The 19,707-nt window shown below is 68.6% G+C and overlaps 3 protein-coding genes across 4 annotated transcripts; all 3 read left to right on the top strand.

Moving 5' to 3' along the window:
• Positions 1 to 4: 4 nt before the first annotated feature.
• Positions 5 to 2,928, top strand: CATIP (ciliogenesis associated TTC17 interacting protein). Its single transcript, XM_049803166.1, has 10 exons — positions 5 to 24; positions 265 to 357; positions 561 to 773; positions 911 to 966; positions 1,291 to 1,377; positions 1,565 to 1,735; positions 1,916 to 2,040; positions 2,136 to 2,212; positions 2,322 to 2,410; positions 2,637 to 2,928. Exons 2-10 carry the CDS (start codon positions 282 to 284, stop codon positions 2,853 to 2,855), a joined length of 1,113 nt encoding a protein of 370 aa, XP_049659123.1. The 5' UTR covers positions 5 to 24; positions 265 to 281; the 3' UTR covers positions 2,856 to 2,928.
• Positions 2,929 to 3,843: 915 nt separating this feature from the next.
• Positions 3,844 to 10,476, top strand: SLC11A1 (solute carrier family 11 member 1). Its single transcript, XM_049810704.1, has 15 exons — positions 3,844 to 3,920; positions 4,520 to 4,653; positions 5,392 to 5,514; positions 5,846 to 5,965; positions 6,771 to 6,877; positions 6,969 to 7,039; positions 7,154 to 7,221; positions 7,358 to 7,513; positions 7,652 to 7,810; positions 7,979 to 8,068; positions 8,245 to 8,364; positions 8,846 to 8,995; positions 9,085 to 9,158; positions 9,623 to 9,776; positions 9,865 to 10,476. The coding sequence occupies exons 1-15, from the start codon at positions 3,881 to 3,883 to the stop codon at positions 9,973 to 9,975; spliced, it is 1,677 nt and encodes a 558-aa protein (XP_049666661.1). The 5' UTR covers positions 3,844 to 3,880; the 3' UTR covers positions 9,976 to 10,476.
• Positions 10,477 to 14,070: 3,594 nt separating this feature from the next.
• On the top strand, positions 14,071 to 19,665 carry CTDSP1 (CTD small phosphatase 1). Of its 2 annotated transcripts, none has more exons than XM_049800937.1 (7): positions 14,071 to 14,196; positions 15,709 to 15,851; positions 16,113 to 16,214; positions 16,472 to 16,528; positions 17,065 to 17,157; positions 17,454 to 17,639; positions 17,733 to 19,665. In XM_049800937.1, the coding sequence occupies exons 1-7, from the start codon at positions 14,130 to 14,132 to the stop codon at positions 17,859 to 17,861; spliced, it is 777 nt and encodes a 258-aa protein (XP_049656894.1). In that variant the 5' UTR covers positions 14,071 to 14,129; the 3' UTR covers positions 17,862 to 19,665. The 2 variants fall into 2 exon arrangements, with proteins under 2 accessions (XP_049656894.1, XP_049656904.1); XM_049800947.1 differs by lacking the exon at positions 14,071 to 14,196 and adding an exon at positions 14,280 to 14,613.
• The last annotated feature ends 42 nt before the right edge of the window (positions 19,666 to 19,707 follow it).

The following is a 19,707-nucleotide window of genomic DNA, read 5'->3' as shown; positions in this document are numbered from 1 at the left end:
GGCACCTGGGTCCGGCCCGGGCAGGTTTGGGGGGGCAGGGGGACAGGTCTGGGGGCCGGGGGCGGGGGGGGCGGGTGTTGGGGAAGCTGCTGAGGGGCCGGGGGGTGTTCGGGGGTCCGCGGGGGAGGATGGGAGGGGGGGTGACAGGGGCGGGGGGGGGGGGTCACTGTGCCCCCCAGGCAGGGTTACACATGTGGACACCGGGGGGTGTACTACGGTTTGGGGGAGACATGCTGCCCCCCTTACCTGGGGGTCCGGCAGCAGGAACCCCCAGGCGAGGCATGGAGCCCCCCCCCGAGTGCCGGCAGGAGACCCCAGCCCTGACGGAGGCAGCCGCCGAGTTCCTGAGACTCATCGGTGGGTGCCCCCCACCCCCCGCCCCCGGCCTCCCCTTTATCCCCCAGGCCGTGCCCGGGGGGGGGGTCCTCGGTGCAGCGGGAGGGGACACCGGCTCCGGCAGGAGGGGGACGGGGCTTGGGGGCTTGAGCCGGATAAATGGTGAGGGGCTCAGCCCAGCCGGCGGGGGGGCTGGGCGGAGGTGACGGTCCCCCCCCGGGCAGGGCCGGAGGAGCTGGAGCGCTGCCTGTTCGCCGAGACGCTGGAGGTGGTGGCCGCAGGGGACCAGCCACGGGACCGGGCCGGGGGCCAGCGGTGGGTGGCAGCCCGGTGGGCACCCTACGAGCGGGCGGGAGAGCCGGTGCGGAGCTGCCTCCTGGTGCAAGCCGGCACCCGCAGCAGGCAGGACGGCGTGCCCGGCTCCAGCACCCTCAAAGGTGAGCCGGGGGCTGCTTGGGGTGTCGTCCCCCCACCTCCTTCCCCAGGGCTGGAGCATCCCCGTCCCACCGGCCACCAGGGCTGGGATGGGGGGCAGTGCCGGCGGGGTGGGCTAAACGTGGCTCTGCTTTGCCAGCCTACGTGACCCCGCAGCTGGAGACCCTGGAGCAGGAGGAGCAGGAGCGCCTGGAGGTGACCGGTGTGGCGGTGGCGTGTCCCCTTCCCCGTGTTCTGCCCCTCTGTCCTGGCATGTGCCCTGCAGCGATGCCCTCCTGCGGGCTGCCCCCCATGCAACGTCGCTGTGGGCAGCCTGGTGTCCCCTACCCGGCTCAGACACCAGCTCTGTCCCACCAGCCTGGTCCCCATCCCCTACCCTGGGTGGCGGCTGGAGTGGGGAGTTTCCCACAATGCACCTGGCTTGGTACCCCAATTGAAGGGTGAGCTGGGGTTTGCCACCTCAGAGAGGGAGTGCCCTGGCTCTGCCCCCCCACCCTGTGCCCCTCACCTCTCCCACAGCTCAAAGCACACCCAGTGGAGAGGAGGACCCACATGGTGAGCCACCAGCATGGGATGACTGTCACAAAGACCCTCCGAAAGGGAGAGGTGAGGCTGGGGGGGGGGGGGGGGGGGGGTGTCTCTCCCCATCTCCCCCAGATGGGGCACATCCTGGGGAGGGGGGAGGCACAGCTGGCCTTGTCCCACCCAGGGGTGCCCCCAGGCTCCAGAGGGTGCTGTCCCTCGGGAAGATGGGGCTGTGGCTGTTCCACAAGGTGGCCTTGTCTCTCTGCAGGCAGAGCCACAGTGCTGGAGCTTCTCCTACGGGCGGGACAAGATGCGGGGGCTGCTGCCGGAGGGTGCCAGCCTCCTGCTGCTGCGGGTGCTGGCGTGCCAGCAGGCAGTGCCCTCCGGCCTCATCTTCCCAGCCATCAACACCGAGGGCCACCTCTGCACCTCCAGCTACGTGAGCCACTGGCCAGGGGGGCCTGTGGGATGGGGGGTCTGGGTCAGGTTGGGGGTGCCAGGGTGGGTTGTGGGAGGTGCCAGTGAGCAGTGTGGTTGACAGCATGGGGGGCATGGAGATGGCACCTGGGGGCAGGGGGCACTCTAGGACAGGGGTGAGCCCTGGCCATGCCCCCCACAGCGTGCCCTGGGCATCCAGCGGCAGGCAGTGGGCTCAGTGGAGGCAGAGGTGTTTGTGATCGAGCGAGTCGTGCACGCCAGCACAGGCATCTCCACCGTGTGGCACAGCAGCTTCCTCCCCAGCGGGTATGGTGGGGGTCTGGCCAGGGGCACCCCCAGCCCTGCCAGCCTGGCAGGGACCCAGGAGGGGGATGATCGGCTCTTCCCCCCGACCCCTGCAGGCGTTTGGCCCGTCTGGTGCAGGTCGGCTGCCCGATGCTGGTGCTTCTGCAGGATGAGTCCGTCCTCAGCGAGACAGGTACTGAGGGGGGGACAGGTACTGTGCTTGTGCCCCCCAGCACAGGCAGCCCCTGCCTGCTGTCTGGCAGCCAAATGGGGAACACCCTGCCCTGCCTTTCTGCTGCCAGGTGGGGTCAAGCCCCTACCCCCCTTCCCCAAACAGCCCCTGGACTGGGAGGAGGACATCCAGCTCTGCTCTTGGTTCCTGGACAGGAAGGTGAGACAGGGGGACAAGGCGATTTGGGGACATGGGGCTGTGCCACTCCCAGCAGGGTCTCCCCTGGGATGCCCGGGGGGCACAGTGGGGAGGCAGGCGGGCCAGCATCCTCCCTCCCCAGCTCCTCAAGTTTGGAAAAGGGCCCAGGCATCCTGCCCCCCACCCTGGCACAGTGGCCGGGGGGGGGACATTGGTGCCCATGCCCACCCTCCCCACCTCACCACAGGAGGAGCTGCAAGCGTCCCACGCCACCTACATTCAGCAGCACCCCGAGCTCCGAGTGCTGCTGGCTGACTTCCTCCAGGCCCTGCTCCTCCAGCAGCCCTGTGACCCCGTCTCCTTCGCCGCTCAATTCTTTGCCCGCCAGCAGCCCCCCGGGACCCCCTTTGCCTCCACTGTGGCTGCCAGCCCCCCGCCTTGCCACCCTCCGGCTAATGGGGAATAAAGCTGCCGGCACTGCCTGTCCAGGCTCGTTTGCTTTGGGGAAACTGAGGCACGGGGAGGGTAATGGGTGCTAAGTTGCGTGCTAACCCCGACTCCATGTGAGTCTGGGCGGGACCCCCTGTCCCCCTCCCAGCTGTTCTAGCCCTCGCTTGAGATGGGGGGTGCCTGGGGCATACCCTGGGGCAGGGCCAAGCTCGCATCCCTGTGCCAGGCCACCCCACGTCTCCCCAGGGGCAGAGCCCCGATGCCCACCTCTCTGTGGGGCACAGCCTGGCCGACAGAAGGGTGCCCCGGAGAGGCAGCCGGTACTACCCAGCCACCCATGGGTGCACCTGGGGTGCACCCCCTCTTACCTCTGCCGCCACAAGGGTCCTCAGGATGGGGTCACCCACTTTTGCGGGTGCAGCTTGACCTGCGACAACACTGAGCACCCCATTTTTGGGGGCAGTGGGTGTCCCCCGACCTGGGGGTGGCATGAGCACCATGCGCCGCAGAGCCTGCCTGGCTGGGTGCTCTCCCCCAGCAGCTGAGAGTGCATTCTGATGTGCTCACGCGCTTGTGCAACGCACGCCTGCTTCCTCCTCGCTCCCGCTCCTCTGGCCTTTCCCCTACTCCCGCCGAGCCAGCCCTCCCTCCCCACCCTGCGGGACACTGTCCCCTGTCCTCCCAACCACCAAAGGAGCCGGACCCCTGGCATGTGATGGACGGTCACACGCAGGCATGCTCCCACACCCCTGGGTACTCTGGTGTGGGTGCCCCGTCGTATGCATGGCAAGGGGGAGGGAGGTGCTGGGTCCCCCCATCCTGGCACAGGGTGGGGGAACTGAGACAGTGCACATTCAGAGCACCCAACCCCCACCCCTTTCCTAGCCCAGGTCAGTGGGTGGGGAAGGAGGACTTCCTTCTCCTCCTCCTCCTCTCCTCCTCGGCGGGGGGGGGGTGTGTGTGTGTGCAACTGGGGGGGGTCCTTTAAAAGCTGGGTGGCAAGCATTGCATCCAGTGTCACAATCACGGCTCCCCGGCACCATGTCCAGATCAGGCCCAGCCGTGGCATCACTGGAGCCAGGTGAGCTGCAAGACACTTGGGTCCCCCCACACCTCCTTTCCTCCCCCTGACACTCTTTCCTCTGCCTTGGGACCCCTGGCTTTGCTCCCCCACCACAGTGGGCACCATTGCCCCCCCAGTCTGTCCTGGCTTCCCCACCTGCCCTGTCCTCTGTTCCCCCAAGCCCACTCAGGATTCATCTACATTCCCAGGATGCGGGTGGGCTGGAGGGGTGATCGGGACCAGTACCAGCCTCTTGTCCCCAGTCTGTGCCCACCCAGCAGCAGGACCCAGAGCAGGGTCCCCTCCTGTCCCTCCTGCCCAGAAATGCACTTCGTTCTCGGACTGGTGAAGAGTGGGGTGGGACCTGGGGGGTTTAGGGACACCTGAGCTGGAAGTGGCATCTGACTCCTTTGCGTAGCCACTGACAGCCCCAATATAGCCACCCCCACAGACCCCCTGGAGAAATGGGGCTCATCCTTCTTTGGGCTGAGCCAGGGCTCATCGGGCAGGGGCAGGTGGGACTGAGTAGAGCCGGTACTAGGGCTGCCAGCCCACCAGTGTCTTCATCCCCCGGCAGGCTGCCACCTCCCCTCCTCCTCTTCCTTGCCCCCCCGCAGGCCTCACCGGGTCCCTGAACCGGGGCCAAGCCCAGACTTATGGCACCGTTGGGAGCCCCGTGCCCCTGCAGCACCCTGGCACCCGGGATCAGACCTACCTGGATGAACTCATCAGCATCCCCAAGGGCGGCGGGGTAGGTGTTGCCAGGCTGGCACCTCCATCTGAGGGTGGGCAGAGATGGGGTGAGGGGCTGGTACCTCAGGGAGCTTGAGGTGGGGATGCAAAGGGCCACTGCAGGGGGAGAGATATGCCTGGGACATGCCCTGAGGACCTCAGCGTCCCCAGAGCCGGCTCAGGCAAATCACAGCCCTAGGGTGAGCTTTTCCATGCTTAAAGGTTTCCAGATGAGGAAACTGAGGCATGGGGCGAGGTCCTACCCAGCTGCAGGGATCACCCTGCTGCTCACACTTCTCCCAGGCTCCCGGTCCTGGGCCACCCATGCCCAGCCCAGTGGGGCTCCCGCAGGCTGCCCGCACCCTGCCAGCACCCTCATCCCCAGCTGGTCTCGGGGGGTGGAAGTGAGAAGGGGAAGGAATGGGGGTTCCCCTGCCAGGAGTGGTGGTGAAAGCAGGACTCGGTAGCGGAATCCCACGGGGTGCAATTAACGGTGCCTGGCACCCCCCTAGAAATTACTGTCCAACCTGTCCCTGGGTGGGATGGGGGATCTCGCTGCCTCCTTGCACTGCTGCTAAGGGAGAGGGGCTGGGGGGCAGCCGTTCTTCCCTAAAGCAGGTGGAAGAAATGTCTTCTGTGTGTGAAATGCACCTGGCACAGGGCTTCCCAGCACTGGGCAAAAGGGCATTGGGAGTGCAGCTGGGAGACACTGGTTTTGAATGAGAGCTCCTCGCTCTGACCTGCTGCCTTGTCCCAGCCCGGTTTCAGCTTTAGGAAACTCTGGGCTTTCACTGGTCCCGGCTTCCTCATGAGCATCGCCTACCTGGACCCGGGCAACGTGGAGTCAGACCTGCAGTGCGGGGCAGTGGCGGGGTTCAAGGTGAGCCCTGGGCCCCCCTGGCCCCCGGGTCAGGAAGCAGCCGGAGGTTTCGTAACCTCTCCTGCGCCAACGGCCTCCGAGCCCCATGGGGAACCGTCTTCCCCAGCCCTGGGAGCGGGAAGGACACGGGGGGGCCCTTGGCACTGGGGGAAGGCACCCCGGGGTGCAAGAGGGCCACCCCTCTGCCTGGGCTGGGGACCACCTCCAACCTCTCTGGGCTTCTCTTTCCCATGTCCCTGGGCTAGTTGATAACCTTGCTGGGAGCCCCGGGGAGTCGCATCCTGCCCGGTGCCCAGCCCCTGCTACTTCCCTCCATTCTGCCCCCCTGCAGCTGCTGTGGGTGCTGCTGTGGGCCACCGTCCTGGGGCTGCTGTGCCAGCGCCTGGCCATCCGGCTGGGTGTGGTGACGGGGAAGGACCTGGGTGAGATTTGCTACCTCTATTACCCCAAGGTGAGCAGCCACGGGGAGACCCCGCGGGGGTCACAGCCTGGGGGGACCCCACACTTGGGCTGGTGACAATCCTGGCAGGGACTGGGGGGGCTGGAGAGGAGCAGAAAGATGCTGCAAGAGCCCCACCTCTCCCAGGGGCTCCCCAAAGCCCCCCCCATCCCTGGTGCCCCCCATCTAGTGCCCACAAACCCCTGCAGTATGGGCGCCCGGCACAAGGCGGGGGGGGGGGAAGCAGTTGCCTCGGTGTCCCGGTCCAATCTGGGGACATGTGAGCGCGTCCCCCGGGGGGGTGAGCCCGGGTGTCGGGGCAGCGACGCGCAGCCGAGACGCGGGGCAAGCCTGGGCACATTGGTGCAGGGAGTTGAGGGGACTCAGGGGGAGTCACATGGCAAAGGAGGTGGAGGGGCTAGGGGTCCCGTCTAGTCGGCAGGATCTTGATGGAGGGGAATGAGTGATGAGGTGTGTCGAATGAATGCCAGGTCCCCAAAAGGAGAACTGGATACATCCCTCTGCCCCTGCACCCCACCAGGACCATCATACCCAGGCAGCTGGGTCCTGTCCTCAGCTACCACTGGGGCAGGGATGGGGAGGTAGGGGTAGGCTGGGATTTAGGATCCGTCTTGCACCCTGAGACTGTGTTGTGGGAGAGGCTGGGACGGGTCTCCTGGCATCCCCATGTTGCTCTGGGTGGCCTGCCACAGCTTGGGAACAGGGACAGGCGTCTCCACCCTGGAGGTTGTGCCAGCTCGCCTGGGGCCAGGACCCCTGTGGGCTCAGACACCTCACGGTGCCCCGGCCCCTCCAGGTGCCCCGCGTGCTGCTCTGGCTCATGATCGAGATCGCCATCATCGGCTCTGACATGCAGGAGGTGATCGGGACAGCCATCGCCTTCAGCCTGCTCTCAGCCGGCCGGTGAGCCGCCCCACTGGTACCCCTAAGCCTCCCCCATGGCCCCTCTCTGCCGAGGGGCACACGTCCAATGCCCCCCCTTGCCATCCCGCAGCATCCCCCTCTGGGGTGGGGTCCTCATCACCATCGTGGACACCCTCTTCTTCCTCTTCCTTGACAAGTACGGTAAGTGCCAGCGTGAGGGGACGGGGGGGGGGACACACTCACCCAGGCAGCCCTGATGCTGGTGTGGCACTGGTGTCCCTCGCTCTGTCCCACCCCATCTCTCGACCCCTCTAGGGCTCCGCAAACTGGAGGCTTTTTTTGGCCTTCTCATCACCATCATGGCCCTGACCTTCGGCTATGAGGTGTGAAGGGGGGAGCTGGGGACACCACTTTCCCTGCAGGGTGCTGGCAGGGGACACCCACGGGGCGTCCCCACTGTCACTGGGCGGCAGCAGGGTGGGAGCCAGCTCACAAGTGCCCCTTCCCACCGGTCTCCAGTACGTGGTGGTGAGGCCAGGGCAGGTGGAGGTGCTGAAGGGCATTTTCCTGCCCTACTGCCTGGGCTGCGGGCGAGAGGAGCTGCTCCAGGCCGTGGGCATCGTTGGCGCCATCATTATGCCCCATAACATCTTCCTCCACTCCTCCTTGGTCAAGGTGAGACCAGGGCACTGCCATGGGTACTGCTACCCCAGGGTGTCTCAGAGGACACTTTGGTGGGGACCAGATGGTCCTGGCCGTGGGACAGAGGTGCTCACCTGACCCTGTGGCACCCATGTCACCCGCCGTGCCCAGACACGGGAGATCGACCGGTCCAAGAAGGAGGCGGTGCGGGAGGCCAACATGTATTTCCTGATCGAGTCCTGCGTGGCCCTCTTTGTCTCCTTCCTTATCAACCTCTTCGTCATGGCTGTCTTCGGCGAGGCTTTCTACCACCAGCGAAACGAGGATGTAGTGAGTGTCACCTCACACCCGTGGGGAGGGAGGTCACGTCTGTGACAGCTGTGGAGATGGGCAGGGCGAGCATCCCTTGGAGAGTGGGTGTCCCATGAGGGGGGTGTCCCCCCGTGTCTGGGGGGGCTACTGGGTGGCCATCACGCTCGTGCCTGCCACGCCTTGCAGCACAACAAGTGTGTCAACAGCAGCATCAGCCAGTATGCCAGCATCTTCCCCAACAACAACGAGACGGTCTCTGTGGATATCTACCAGGGGGTGAGTGGCCCTGGGTTGTGCCCAGCAGGCATCCGTACCCATTTGGGGGACATAGCACACCCTGCCATTGACCCCTGAGGCTGGGGGCTGCTGTGACCCTCCTGAAAGGCTGGGAGCTGATGGGGTGCCCAGGCTGAGGAATGCTCTGGGGTGCCCATGGAAGTGTCCTTGCACAGGGTGTCATCCTGGGATGCTATTTCGGGGCAGTGGCACTGTACATCTGGGCCATTGGGATCCTTGCAGCAGGACAGAGCTCCACGATGACCGGGACCTACGCAGGGCAGTTTGTCATGGAGGTGAGGGACAGGGATGCTGGCCCTCATCCCCATGGGGAACAGCTGGGAAGGGGGAGAATCATGGGTGGGCCCTGGATGGGGGGTCCTATGGGCAGCACCCCCCACTCTGGGGTATTTGGCAGAGTTAATTGCCCCCCATTCCTGCAGGGAGCTGGGCATTGGGCATTGCCCACCCGGTGGGTGGCAGCCTCCCGATGGCACCCATTGCCACTGCATGGCCACCCCCGCCCCCTGTGACACCCTCTCCCAGAGGCACCTTGTGGGTGCCCCACGCAGTGTTCTCCTAATGAGATCATTTGCTTAATGAGCTGGAGCTGACATCTAGCGGGGCCCAGCAGCCCTGCAAGGGCCCGCTCAGCACCTTGACACAGGAGAGGGGGGCGATGCCCCCGCCGTGTTCCTCTAAGCCAGGGTTTGGGGGGAGCCACCCTGGCACGATGCCCCAGGCATGGCAAGGGCACAGGTTTTGCCGTGTCCCCAGGGCTTCCTGCAGCTCCGCTGGTCCCGCTTCGCCCGGGTGGTCTTCACCCGCTCCTTCGCCATCCTGCCCACCGTCTTTGTGGCCGCCTTCAAGGATGTCAGCCACCTCACGGGCATGAACGACCTGCTCAACGTCCTGCAGAGCATCTTGGTAAGGGGGGGGGGGGGGGGCTTCACCTGCCCCCCCCCCCAACACCCCGGCCTGGCAGCCATGCCCGCCTCATCCTCCTCTCCTTCCAGCTGCCCTTTGCCGTCCTGCCCGTCCTCACCTTCACCAGCCTGCGCCCACTCATGCAGGACTTCACCAACGGCCTGTGAGTGCCAGGGCAGGGGCAGGCACGGGGCGGGGGGGCAGAGTGGGGCACACCGGCTGCAGGCACCCTCCCTTTGGCCCATCCTGCCTCCCCAAACCATGCCGTGGGGGCAGTTGGTGTATGGGGATTGGGGGGGGCGTGTCCATTCCCACCTGACCTGGGCAGCCAGAGCGGGACAGACCCCATCACTGCCCTCTCCATCCTCATCCCAATGCCACGTCTGGTGCCCTCGGGCATCCCTGAGTCCTCAGCACCCTCCTGGCACTGCCAGCCCTGCATTCGGAGAGTGGCCAAAGCCCATGCCCAGAGCCCCATCGTGGGGATCTAGGATGGCCGTGGGGTGCAGAGATGTCCCAGCTGGGGTCTTGCTCACCTACAAACCCAGATCCCCCAGACCGCTGTGCCCGGCGGCACACGGGGTGGGGAGTCTGCCCTGCCGCTGATGCCCGCTCCCCTGCCCGCAGCCCGGGGAAGGTGCTGATGATCCTCATCACGGGGCTGGTCTGCGCCATCAATATCTACTTCGTGGTGGACTTTCTGCCCACGCTGCGGGGCCTGGGGTACCACATACCCCTGGGCCTGCTGCTGGCTGCCTACGTGGCCTTCGTCGCCTACCTGGTAGGGCTGGCACCGCGCGAAGGGGTAGCCGGGTGGGGGGTGGCATCCCCCGTGGGTGCCCATCGACCCGCCCTCTTTGCCCCCACAGATCTGGACCTGCAGCATCGCGCATGGAGCCCGGTTCCTGGCCCGGGGCCACCACAGCCGGTTCAGCTTCGGCGTCTCCCTCGACCAGCCGGTGCTGGCAGGGACCCGGTAACAGACCCCGTCCCCCCTCCCTGCCCAGCACGGCCCCCCCCGCACTGGGCACTGATTCGATGCCACGCTGAGCCTGGGGATGATGTTCTGGCCAGAGGTGCACCCAGCAAGGAAGGGGTTAACAGCGGGCAGACCACCCCCCAAGTTTTTAGCGCCCCCCCCACCCCACCCCCAATTCAGGGGGTGCTGGTTCAGGCTGGATCGGGGCTGGGGGGGGAGGAAGCAGCGGGAGGTGCCCCCAGCCCTTGGCACAGAGGCTTCAGCGAATGAGCCGCCCCGGAGATCTTCCCTCCTTATTAGTGCCAGGAACCGCCGGCCCCCGGGACCGCTAATTACTGCCCGGGACCGCTAATCACCTCCCGGGACCGCTAACCATCCCTCGCCGCCCGGGGACGGTGGGGCCAGCCCCAGGGGAGCCGGGACGGCCAGCCCCGCTGCCCGGGACCGGCCCCAGCCCCCGGACCGGACCGGACCGGCTGGAGCCCCACGGGGGGGTCCTAAATTTGGGGGGGGGGGGGGGGGTGCGGGGGGCTGATAAATGTCGTGTTTGTAACCTGGCCTCAGCCTCGCTGCTGCTGCGCGACCCCGGGGCGGGGAGGGCACCCCCCCGGCCCCCCCATACCCCGGCCCGGACCCTTTGCCCCGGGCTGGGGGGGCTCGGCGGGGGGGGGGGGGGGTTGCATAGACCCACGCGTGAGCGTGGGTGTGCGGGAGGGGGGGGCCTCAGCCCCAGTTCTTCGCATTCCCCCGGGGGGAGCGGGGAGGTGGGGGGCCCCACCGTGCCCTCCCCGCCCCGGATGCCCCGTTTCCCGCCTGCCGGCCCCGCCGGATGCGGATGCGGAGCCGCTCGGTCCCTCCCCGGGGGCGGCCGTCGCCCCCCTCCCTCCTCCCGCGGCCCCGCACCCTGGGGGGGGGGTCCCGCTGCGCTTCGCCCCCTGCCGAGGTCCGCACTTGCGAGACGCTCCCTGGCTGTTTCAAGGCTCCCCCCTCTCCCCAGCACCCCCCCCCCCTCCCCAACCCCAAAATCCCCCTTCCCAAACCAGCACGGCCGGGAGGTAGAGGGGGTAATTGGGGGGGGGGCTGACCCCCCCCCCCCCCCCCGTCCCGTCCCGTGCTCCCCCACCCCACCTCCGGGAAGGGGAGACCCCCCCGCTCCCGGGGGCCGCGCTTGTTTATGTGAAGAATTTCCCCTTCCTTAAAAGGGCGATGCCGATCGGGGTGGGGAGGTGCCTCCCCCCCCGCCCCCGCTTTGGCCCGGCTTCGGGCTGCTTGAAGGAGGAGCCAGAGCGGTGGGGCCCACCGAAAGGCGGGGTCGTCTGTGTGTGTGTGTGTGTGTTTCCCCCCTCCAAGCGGCGCAGCCGACCCCCGTCGCCGGGGCCGCCACCGGCCGTGGGGAGGCGGAGCAGGGACCACCCCCCACCCCCACCCCACGGTGGCTGCAAGGGGCACCCCCACCCCGCGGGTCGGGGCTGGGGGGTGCAGGGACCAGCCCCACGGCTCGTCTCGGGGGCAGGGGGTCCCTAGGGCCGTGCCTGCGGGCATCACCCCTCTCTGGCCGGGACCCCCGCCCCAGGGTATCCCCGGACTGGGGTCACCTGCGTGGGCCCAGCTTTTAGCAGGAGGTGCCCAGCCCGAGGTCCCGGCTGTGGGGCAGCACTCCGTGGGGCAGAGCTCCCCGGGCCATGGTAGCTGGGGGAAGAGGGGACAGCATAACCGGGACCCCCGCCTGGGGGCATTGGGGCGGCACAGAGGGGTCCCGGGGGCAGGGGTGCCTTTCTGCCCTGTACCCACGAGCTGCAGCCCATACACCCAGCTGGGGTCTGCCTGCTCCTGGCCTGGCCTGGGGGTGCAGGATGAGGCCCCTCGTCGCACAAGCCCCGCGTCCCCAGCTTGTCCCACAACCCCAAGACGGGGACAACGTCCCCCCGGGCTCCCCAGCTGCCCCATCTGCCCCTGAGCAGGCAGCAGAACTGGAAGCGATGCTCCAACTGCCGCTGCAGGCGTCTGGCCTGGAGACTTTCCTAATTACATTAATTAGAGGACAAGCAGGGCCTGGCTGAACTGGGGCTGCTGCCTGCTCATGGCTCGTCATGGAAGGAAGAGAAGGACTCGGCCAGAGGGACAGGGGTCCTGGTGGGGACTGCGTGTGGCCTCCACAGCTGTCCCCACGGTGGGCAGCATCCCCTGGCACCCACCGGCAGCCCAGCCCAGGCCAGTCAGCCCACCGGGGACGAGGCAGGCATCCTGCCTGGCTCCACCTGGGCTAAAGGAGCAGCACAGGTCAGCCCAAAATAGAGAGCGGAGGAAGCACAGCCTCTTCCTTCCTCTTCCTCCTAGCCGGGCAGGGGGGCAGTGCCGGCTGCCTGGCCAGGGGAGCCGGCTGCCTCCCTGTCCGGCGCTGCGGAGGGGCAGGGAAACTGAGGCACGACCGCTGCCCACCCTCAGAGCAGGCAGAGGAGGTGGCAGGACGCGGTGTCCCGGTTCCCGGCCACAGCCCCGTCACTGCCACGGCTCCCCCGCGGGATCGTGGTGCCGGGGTGCCCCGTGCCCAGCTGGGAGAGCGGGAGCCGCAGGTGCGAACCGGCTTTTTGCTCTGCCAGCGTTTCCACCGCCTGCCTGGTCCCGCCGGCCCCGCAGCATCCCGACTCCCCGGGGGGGTACGGTACCTCCCGATGCCGGACCCCGTTTCCCAGAGGGGCCACCTGTGGCCATGTGTCGTGCCCCCCCCTCGTGCCCCACGCTGGCCTGGGGGGGGGGGACAGGTTCCCCCCCAGACTCGTTTCCCACCGTACGGGGCGGGCTCAGTCCCGGGGAGCCGGGGGGGGGCAGAGCGGTACCCGGGTGCGCTGCCTCGCCAGTGCCCCTGGTCCCCCCCCGGGCCAGAAGGGACAACCTCAGCCCCCGAAGCTCCCAAACCGCAGCTGGGAGAGGTGGAAAGACCCCAAACAAGCTCAGATGGGGAATTTCCAGCCTGCTCTGCCCCCGGGGAAGGGCTGACAGAGGGCACAGCATCTCCTGCCGCCGAGATGGCAAGGGGGGGAGGCGACCGGGACCGGCTGGAAACCCCCCCAGGGCCGGTCGCTGCCTGGGGGCACGGCGGTACAGGGCTGCTGGGGGAAAGGGGCTGGGGATGGCGGATGCCAGCACATGGGGGGGCTTGGGGCGGGGGCACGAGTTTCCCCTGAAGGGGTCGTTACAGCCTCAAGCTCCCGGTAAGAGCTGCTTTTCGGTGAGCACCTGGAAACGGCCCCGCTTCCCCCCGAAGGCAGGAGGAGAGGAACTGCAGGGGGAAGTATATAGATCGATGATACATACATATATATTAATTTCCCAAATAATTGGGAAATTGTAGGGGAAAGAGGGAAAGAAAGAAAAAAGCAGGTGGTTATTGGTGCAGCCCCCCAGCACCTGTTGCCCCGAACACTGGCCTGCGCTGGCAGTAGGGAACCTGTCCCCGGCGGGAGCTGGTGACCCCCCAGCCTAGAGCCACCGGGTCCAGGGGTCTCCGCTCCGGGGGACACCCAGCATGGCGGGGGGGCTTCATATGCCGGGGGTGGCTGCGGGGGGGGTCCTTCCCCCGGGGCCGCCAGCTGAACGGGGGGGGGTGTGTGTGTGTGTGACACCTGGGGGAGTGACAGCAGGGCTGATCCCGCTCTCCATTATCCCTCAGCCGGAGGGCTATGGGGAGCCCCGTACGACCACCATGGCTCAAGGTGGGGGGGGGGGGGGGGGGCTGTCCTTTTCTAGCCAAAGAAGCGCCGCAGACGCCTCCTCAGAGGCCGCCAACCCCTCTGCACCCCCGATGCCGGTCGCGTCTCGGTGGGGACCCCCGCTCCTCCCCCGCGGGGCGGGTGCGGAGAGGCGGAGGTGGGAGTGGGAGTGGGAGGAGGAGGAGGAGGAGGAGGAGGAGGGGGCCCCCCTCGGCATTGCCCTTTTAAGGGGTTCCTTGAAACCGCGCCCGGGTTCCATGTTTGCAGCCCCAGCCCGGGCGGAGGAAACTCCATGTTGTAACAAAGTTTCCTCCGCGGCGCCGCTCCCGCGCCCGCCGCCCCGCGCCGCCGCCGGCCCCCGCCCCGCCTCCCCCCCCCCGGGGGCCGCGCCGGGGGGGGCCGCCCCCTCCCATCCCCCCCCCCCCCCCCCCCCCGCCCGGCGCCCATGGAGCACCAGTCCATCATCGCCCAGGTTAGCAGGGAGGAGGGGAGCGCCCCGTTGCAGGAGAAAGGTAACGCGGGGGGGGGGGGAGAATCCCTTCCCTGGTGTGGGAGGGGGTGGTGGTGGTGGTGGTGGGGAGGTCTTCGGGGTCTCCGGCATCGCGGGGCAGGGGGGGGGCGGCTGGAGGCCTACGGGCGGCTGCTCTCGGAGGGTGTGATGAGCTGCGGGCGGTCTCAGCCTGCCCCCGTGCGTCCCGCTGCTCCGGGGCTGGAGGAGGACGCGCTGGGGCACGGGGGTGTGTGTGTGGGGGGGGGCCGGGGCTGGGACGGAGCGGGGTTGTCTGCACCCACCGGGGCGCGGGAGGCCGTGCTGCGTCCCTTCCCGACCCCCCGAGTCCCGTCGGTGACCCTGCGGTGCTCGGGGCGCTGCTCGGGCCCCGGCGCTCGGCGTTATCTGCGCTGTTTCCTCCGGAGCCGGGCGGGGGCGTGTGCACGCAGCGCCGGTGGGGAAACTGAGGCAGGGATGGGGGGGCGAGCGCTAGGCACCCCGCTGCAGTCCGGGGCACAGCCCGGCGCCCCGTCCCGTCCCCCCCCGTCTCCTGCCCTCCCTCCACCCAGCGCAGGGGGTTTAGCAGGCAGCGCTGCCTGTGTGCTGCCCGCCGGCCGAGGGAGCTGGCGGGGCCGGGGGAACAAGCGTGGGAACGGACTCCGTCCCCAGTGCGCAGCTCCTGCCCCACGGGCTCCCTGCCGTGGGGCGCCCCACGGGGCCGCCGGGACGCGGGGCCCTGGCCCGGTTCTTGGGGGGGGGGGGGGGGGGGGCACGACCCGGGGAGCTGCGGCTCCTGGCCCAGGCCGGGCCCGCTCCCAGCCCGGCCCGGGCTGGGGGCAGGATCCGGCCCGCGGGTCCGGTGGGGAAGGGGCTGGAGCCGTCGCACTACCGCCGGTGCCCGCGGCGGGCAGGAGGTGCCCCTCTGCCTCAGTTTCCCCTTGATCCGCCCAATGGGGGCTGCGGGAACGGCGCCCAGGGGCAGGCACTTCGCCCTGATTGGCTTCTCGCCTCCGGTATGCTCGAGCCGGCCAATGAGAAGGGGGGGCTGGCTGGGGGCGGGGAAAAGAGGGTCTGTAAGCCCCGCCTCCCCGGGCGAGGCCCCGCCCACAGGACCGCCCACCCGCGTGGGTCAGTGCCCCCCGGGGAGGCACAGCCGGGGGTCCACGGGCCGCGCCGCAGCGGCCGGGGCAGAGCCCCGCTCTGTTATTGTAGGGTCTCCAGCCGCGGTGGGGGGCCCACGAGGGTCACCCGTGGCAGGGGATGCGCCCGGGCGAGGGGCTGTGAAGGGGGGGTGTCTCCAAACACTCGTGTCCGTGCCGCCGGCCCTTGGCGGGGCAGGAAGGGCGGCCGGATGGGTGCCGGGGGCTGATAAGGGCATAGGGGGGGCTCCGGGGGGCTCCCCCCGGCACCTCCCGTGTCCGGCACCGACACCCCGACCCAGGCTCACCCACGCCCCCTCGCCCTGCACGGGGCTGGGGGCAACCCCGGGGGGACCCGTGCCCCCCCCTTTACACCCCACTCCCCCCCACTTCAGGTACCCAGGTCCCCACCAAGAAGCCGCGGAGCCGCAGCATCCTCCAGTCCCTCTTCTGCTGCCTGTGCCGCGATGAGGGCGAGCCCTGCGCCGGCACCACCAGCGCCCCGCTGCTGGTGGAGGAGAACGGGGCCCTGCCCAAGGTACCCCCCCACCCCGGGCACACACCCCCCCCCCCCCCACAACCTGGCATTGGGGAGGGGGGCAGTGCTGAGGAGGGGCCGGGCTGCCCATCCCCAGCGCTTCCCCTCTGCCAGGATGGGGTCAGGGGGTTGGGGGGTGTCTAAATGGGCTCCCCCCTGCCGTGCCCCCTCTCTGGGTGGGTGGGAGGGGAGGGGGTGCCCCTGGCCACCCCGGTGACCCCCCGGGTTTGCCTGTGCCCCCCCCCCCGTGCCCTGCCGCAGGCCACCGTCAAACACCTCCTGCCCGAGATCAAGCCGCAGGACGCCAGCAAGCTGTGCGTGGTCATCGACCTGGACGAGACGTTGGTGCACAGCTCCTTCAAGGTGGGGGACGCCCCGGCCCCCTCCACCTCTCCTGCCCCTCCCCGGCCCTCCCCTATCTGCTCTGCAACCCCCCACCCCCCCCAAGCGATGCCCGGCACCCAGGAGCAGCACCCTGCGCAGCCCTGCTGGGGCGGATGGGGTGTCCGTCCCTGCTTTGGGGGCTGCGGGGCTGGCAGGGGGTGCGTCGCGGGCAGAGGGCAGGCAGCGTTGGGGCAGGGGGTGCCTGCCTGGCGTTGACCCTGCTGTGCCCTCCCCAGCCGGTGAACAACGCCGACTTCATCATTCCCGTGGAAATCGATGGCATCATGCACCAGGTAACAACGGGGGTGAAGGCTGCCCGGTGGGCTGGGGGGGGCACAGCCCCCTCTGCTCCCTCCCCGGGGACCGAGAGCCGTCCCAGCGCTCTACACCCAGGGACGGTCGGGGGCGTCAGGGTGCCAGGGCTGGCGCGTCGGGGGGCAGAGGTGGGTGCCCATCCTCCTGGCAGCGTGGGGAGGTGGGCGGGGGTCCCTGGCGCAGTGCCCTGCTGCAGTGGCCGGCCCCGGGTTCAAGTAATCCAGGATAGGCTGTGGTCTGGGCAGTCAGCCTGTTCTCGGTTACTTGGCTCCGGAGCCGGCCAGACGCTTCGTCCCGGACGTGCCAGCAGGGCCGTGGCATCCCCCCAGCCTACGCCGGGTAGCCCCCACGGCGCGGGGCACAGGCAGCCCTCTGCCTCCCTTACCCAGCAGGGAGCCGCTGGCTGGGCTCCGGGACACGGCTGTCCCCCAGGGTGGGCGTGGGGGTGCTGGGGGGGGGGATACACCGGGTTGCCGGCGCCTGCGGCGCGCTGCCCTCTGCCCCGTGCCCGCAGGTGTATGTGCTCAAGCGGCCGCACGTGGATGAGTTCCTGCAGCGCATGGGTGAGCTCTTCGAGTGCGTGCTCTTCACCGCCAGCCTGGCCAAGGTGGGTGCCCCCCCCCCCCCCGCCACCGCCATCGCCCTCCCCTTCCCGGCCACCCCTCGGGTGGCACAACTCCCCTTGGCTGCCCACCTGTGGGCATCGGTGGCCCCTCGTCCCCTGCGTGCCTGCAGGCAGTGCCTGCCCCTCCCAGGCGCCGGCCAGGGAAACTGAGGCACAGAGTGAGCTAGCACTGGTGCAGAGCTGGGTGCCATCGTCACTGGGGGGGGGACGGGACGACACACACACGACACGGCACGGTGGCACGATGTGACCCAGTGACCCCCTTCCCGTGCCCGCAGTACGCGGACCCTGTGGCCGATCTGCTGGATAAATGGGGGGCTTTCCGGGCACGGCTTTTCCGGGAATCCTGCGTCTTCCATCGCGGCAACTACGTGAAGGACCTGAGCCGCCTGGGCCGCGACCTGCGCCGCATCATCATTGTGGACAACTCGCCCGCATCCTACATCTTCCACCCTGATAACGCTGTACGTACACCTGGGTTGAGACTGGGGGGGGGGTATGGAGGGGAGGTGGCGGGGGGCCCCTGCCTCAGCCGCTGCCCGCTGTGCTGCCCGCAGGTGCCGGTGGCCTCTTGGTTCGATAACATGGCGGACACGGAGCTGCTGGACCTGCTGCCCTTCTTCGAGAGGCTCAGCAAGGTGGAGGACGTGTACGCAGTGCTCAAGAAGCAGCGGACTAACAGCTAGTGGCCCCCCCACCCCGCCAGGTGCTGCCAAGGGGCACCGCCGTGGCAGCCGGGTGCCTTATTTTAGGCGGGGGGGTGTGTCCCAGTGTGCAACCCCCCCCATCGTCCTCCCCAGCCCCGGTGGGCGCGGGTGCCCTCCCTGCCTGCTGGTGGTGGGAGATGCGGGTGCCCCCGACGGGGAGCTGGGTGTCCCCCTTCCCACGGAGGAGAGGGGGGCCGTGGGTGACCCGCTGCCTTGCTGTGCTGGGGACCTGTTGGGGGGGGTCCCGTCCTCCCCCGCTGTCCCATCCCCCCTCAACCTGCGTCCCCCCCTCCCCGAAACGGTTCTCAGGTCCTTTTCCCCTCTGTGTCCCCCCGAGTGGGGAAGGGGGGGGGGGGTCAGCAGCTGCTGCTTTCCACTGCCTTTGGGGGGGACTAGACCCCCCCCAACCGGGCTCTGCCTGCTGGGGGGGGGCTGGCAGCCCTCAGCCCCTATCTGCAGGGGCTACGGGACAGGTTAACCCCTTGCCACCCCCCGAAAAATGGGGGAGTCTTATTGGCCTTGGTGCATAGGGCCGACACCCTACCCTTAACTCTGCCCTCGGTGCAGCTGATCACCTCGGGGGGGGGCACGTCCCTACCCCACCCTCGTGCCTTCTGCTGCCCCCCGCCTAGGGGGTGTGTTTTGGGGGGCAGCCCGGCCTCAGGGCTGAGCCCCTGGCCGCAAATGCCCCCCCACGTGCCTTGGGACGTCAAGTCTCCATGTCACCCCCAGCCCTGCAAGGGGTGTTCCCGGGGGGGCTCTTAACTCACTCCCTCCAACCTCAGTTTCTTCCTGGGGGGGGGGTCTGGTGGCCTCCACCCCCATTCCCAGTTACACTGTGTTAGTGGGAGCCACTCCAGTCACCAGGAGGGGGGTCCCCTCTCTTGCTAGGGGGGCCACACATCCCCTCCCCATCCCTCCGCAGCTTCACCAAAGGCTGCGACTCCCAGGGGGGAGGGACCCCCATACCAGCCTTAGTGTGCCCCCCCCAGCTTTACTCCAGCCCCAGCCCCCCAGCTGGGGCAGGGGTGGGGTGCACCGCAGAGACCCCCTCCCTGCAGCTTGGGGGTTACCCTGACCCCCATGGGGTTGGGCTTGTGCCAGGGTGTCTCCCAGTCTTGAGGGGCTGGGGGCTCTCAGGGAGGGTTTTTTTTTGGGGGGGGGGGGGGAGGCTGAGCTCAGCCAGGCCTTTTTTAGCATCGCAATATGGACAATGTCTCATATCTTTTTAGGGGGAAAAGCAACGGTTTCCCAAAAAATCATGGGTGCCTTTTTACCGCTGTGCCAGGGAGAGGTGGGCAGTATCTGCCGGGGGGGGGGCGGGGGGAATGCGAGGGGTTTTAGGTCTCCGGTGCTGTCCAGCCAGCTCCTGCTGGCGCTCCCCTTCTCCCAGCACTGGGTGCCAGGGGGAGGCAGGGGTCCCCCCAGGCCTGCCCGCACCCTGCCTCCAGCCCCTGCCCCACGGAGCGGGGGATAGGATGGGGGACGCTGTGGCACACCCACCCCCTGGGACCCCTGCCTGCCCCAGGCCTGATCCTGCCCCTCCAGGAGGGTTGAACTCAGCACTTTATATTAGACAAGTCAAACGGCACCAGCAAAGCCCACTGCCCAGCAAGCACCCGTGGGTGCTGCAGCACCCGAGGAGCACAGACCCCGTGCTGGGCACCCTTGGGGGGTCCGGGGAGGGGTTCGGAGGCAGCATTGGGGGGACTGGGGAGGGCTGGGGGACCAGATCCAAGTGCCTTCATGTGATTAAAGCTGTCAAACCATCTTGGAAAGGTGAGTCCTGTGTGTGCGCGAGTGTGTGCACGCGTGGGCATGGGCA

Source organism: Accipiter gentilis, chromosome 1 (assembly GCF_929443795.1).
Source record: "Accipiter gentilis chromosome 1, bAccGen1.1, whole genome shotgun sequence".
Taxonomy (NCBI): Eukaryota; Metazoa; Chordata; class Aves; order Accipitriformes; family Accipitridae; genus Astur; species Astur gentilis.
This window is presented reverse-complemented; position numbering and strand designations above follow the sequence as displayed.

What these genes read in the sequence shown, in the direction of transcription:
- CATIP (XM_049803166.1), top strand. Translation starts at nt 282, where the DNA reads ATGGAGCCCCCCCCCGAGTGCCGGCAGGAGACCCCAGCCCTGACGGAG. An exon ending in CGGCTCCAGCACCCTCAAAG is followed by an intron (nt 774 to 910) that starts GTGAGCCGGGGG and finishes CTGCTTTGCCAG; the next exon opens with CCTACGTGACCCCGCAGCTG. An exon ending in CTTGGTTCCTGGACAGGAAG is followed by an intron (nt 2,411 to 2,636) that starts GTGAGACAGGGG and finishes ACCTCACCACAG; the next exon opens with GAGGAGCTGCAAGCGTCCCA.
- SLC11A1 (XM_049810704.1), top strand. Translation starts at nt 3,881, where the DNA reads ATGTCCAGATCAGGCCCAGCCGTGGCATCACTGGAGCCAG. An exon ending in CTGTGGATATCTACCAGGGG is followed by an intron (nt 8,069 to 8,244) that starts GTGAGTGGCCCT and finishes GTCCTTGCACAG; the next exon opens with GGTGTCATCCTGGGATGCTA. An exon ending in CAGGACTTCACCAACGGCCT is followed by an intron (nt 9,159 to 9,622) that starts GTGAGTGCCAGG and finishes CCCTGCCCGCAG; the next exon opens with CCCGGGGAAGGTGCTGATGA.
- CTDSP1 (XM_049800947.1), top strand. Translation starts at nt 14,343, where the DNA reads ATGAGCTGCGGGCGGTCTCAGCCTGCCCCCGTGCGTCCCGCTGCTCCG. An exon ending in TGGTGCACAGCTCCTTCAAG is followed by an intron (nt 16,215 to 16,471) that starts GTGGGGGACGCC and finishes TGCCCTCCCCAG; the next exon opens with CCGGTGAACAACGCCGACTT. An exon ending in TCGATGGCATCATGCACCAG is followed by an intron (nt 16,529 to 17,064) that starts GTAACAACGGGG and finishes CCGTGCCCGCAG; the next exon opens with GTGTATGTGCTCAAGCGGCC.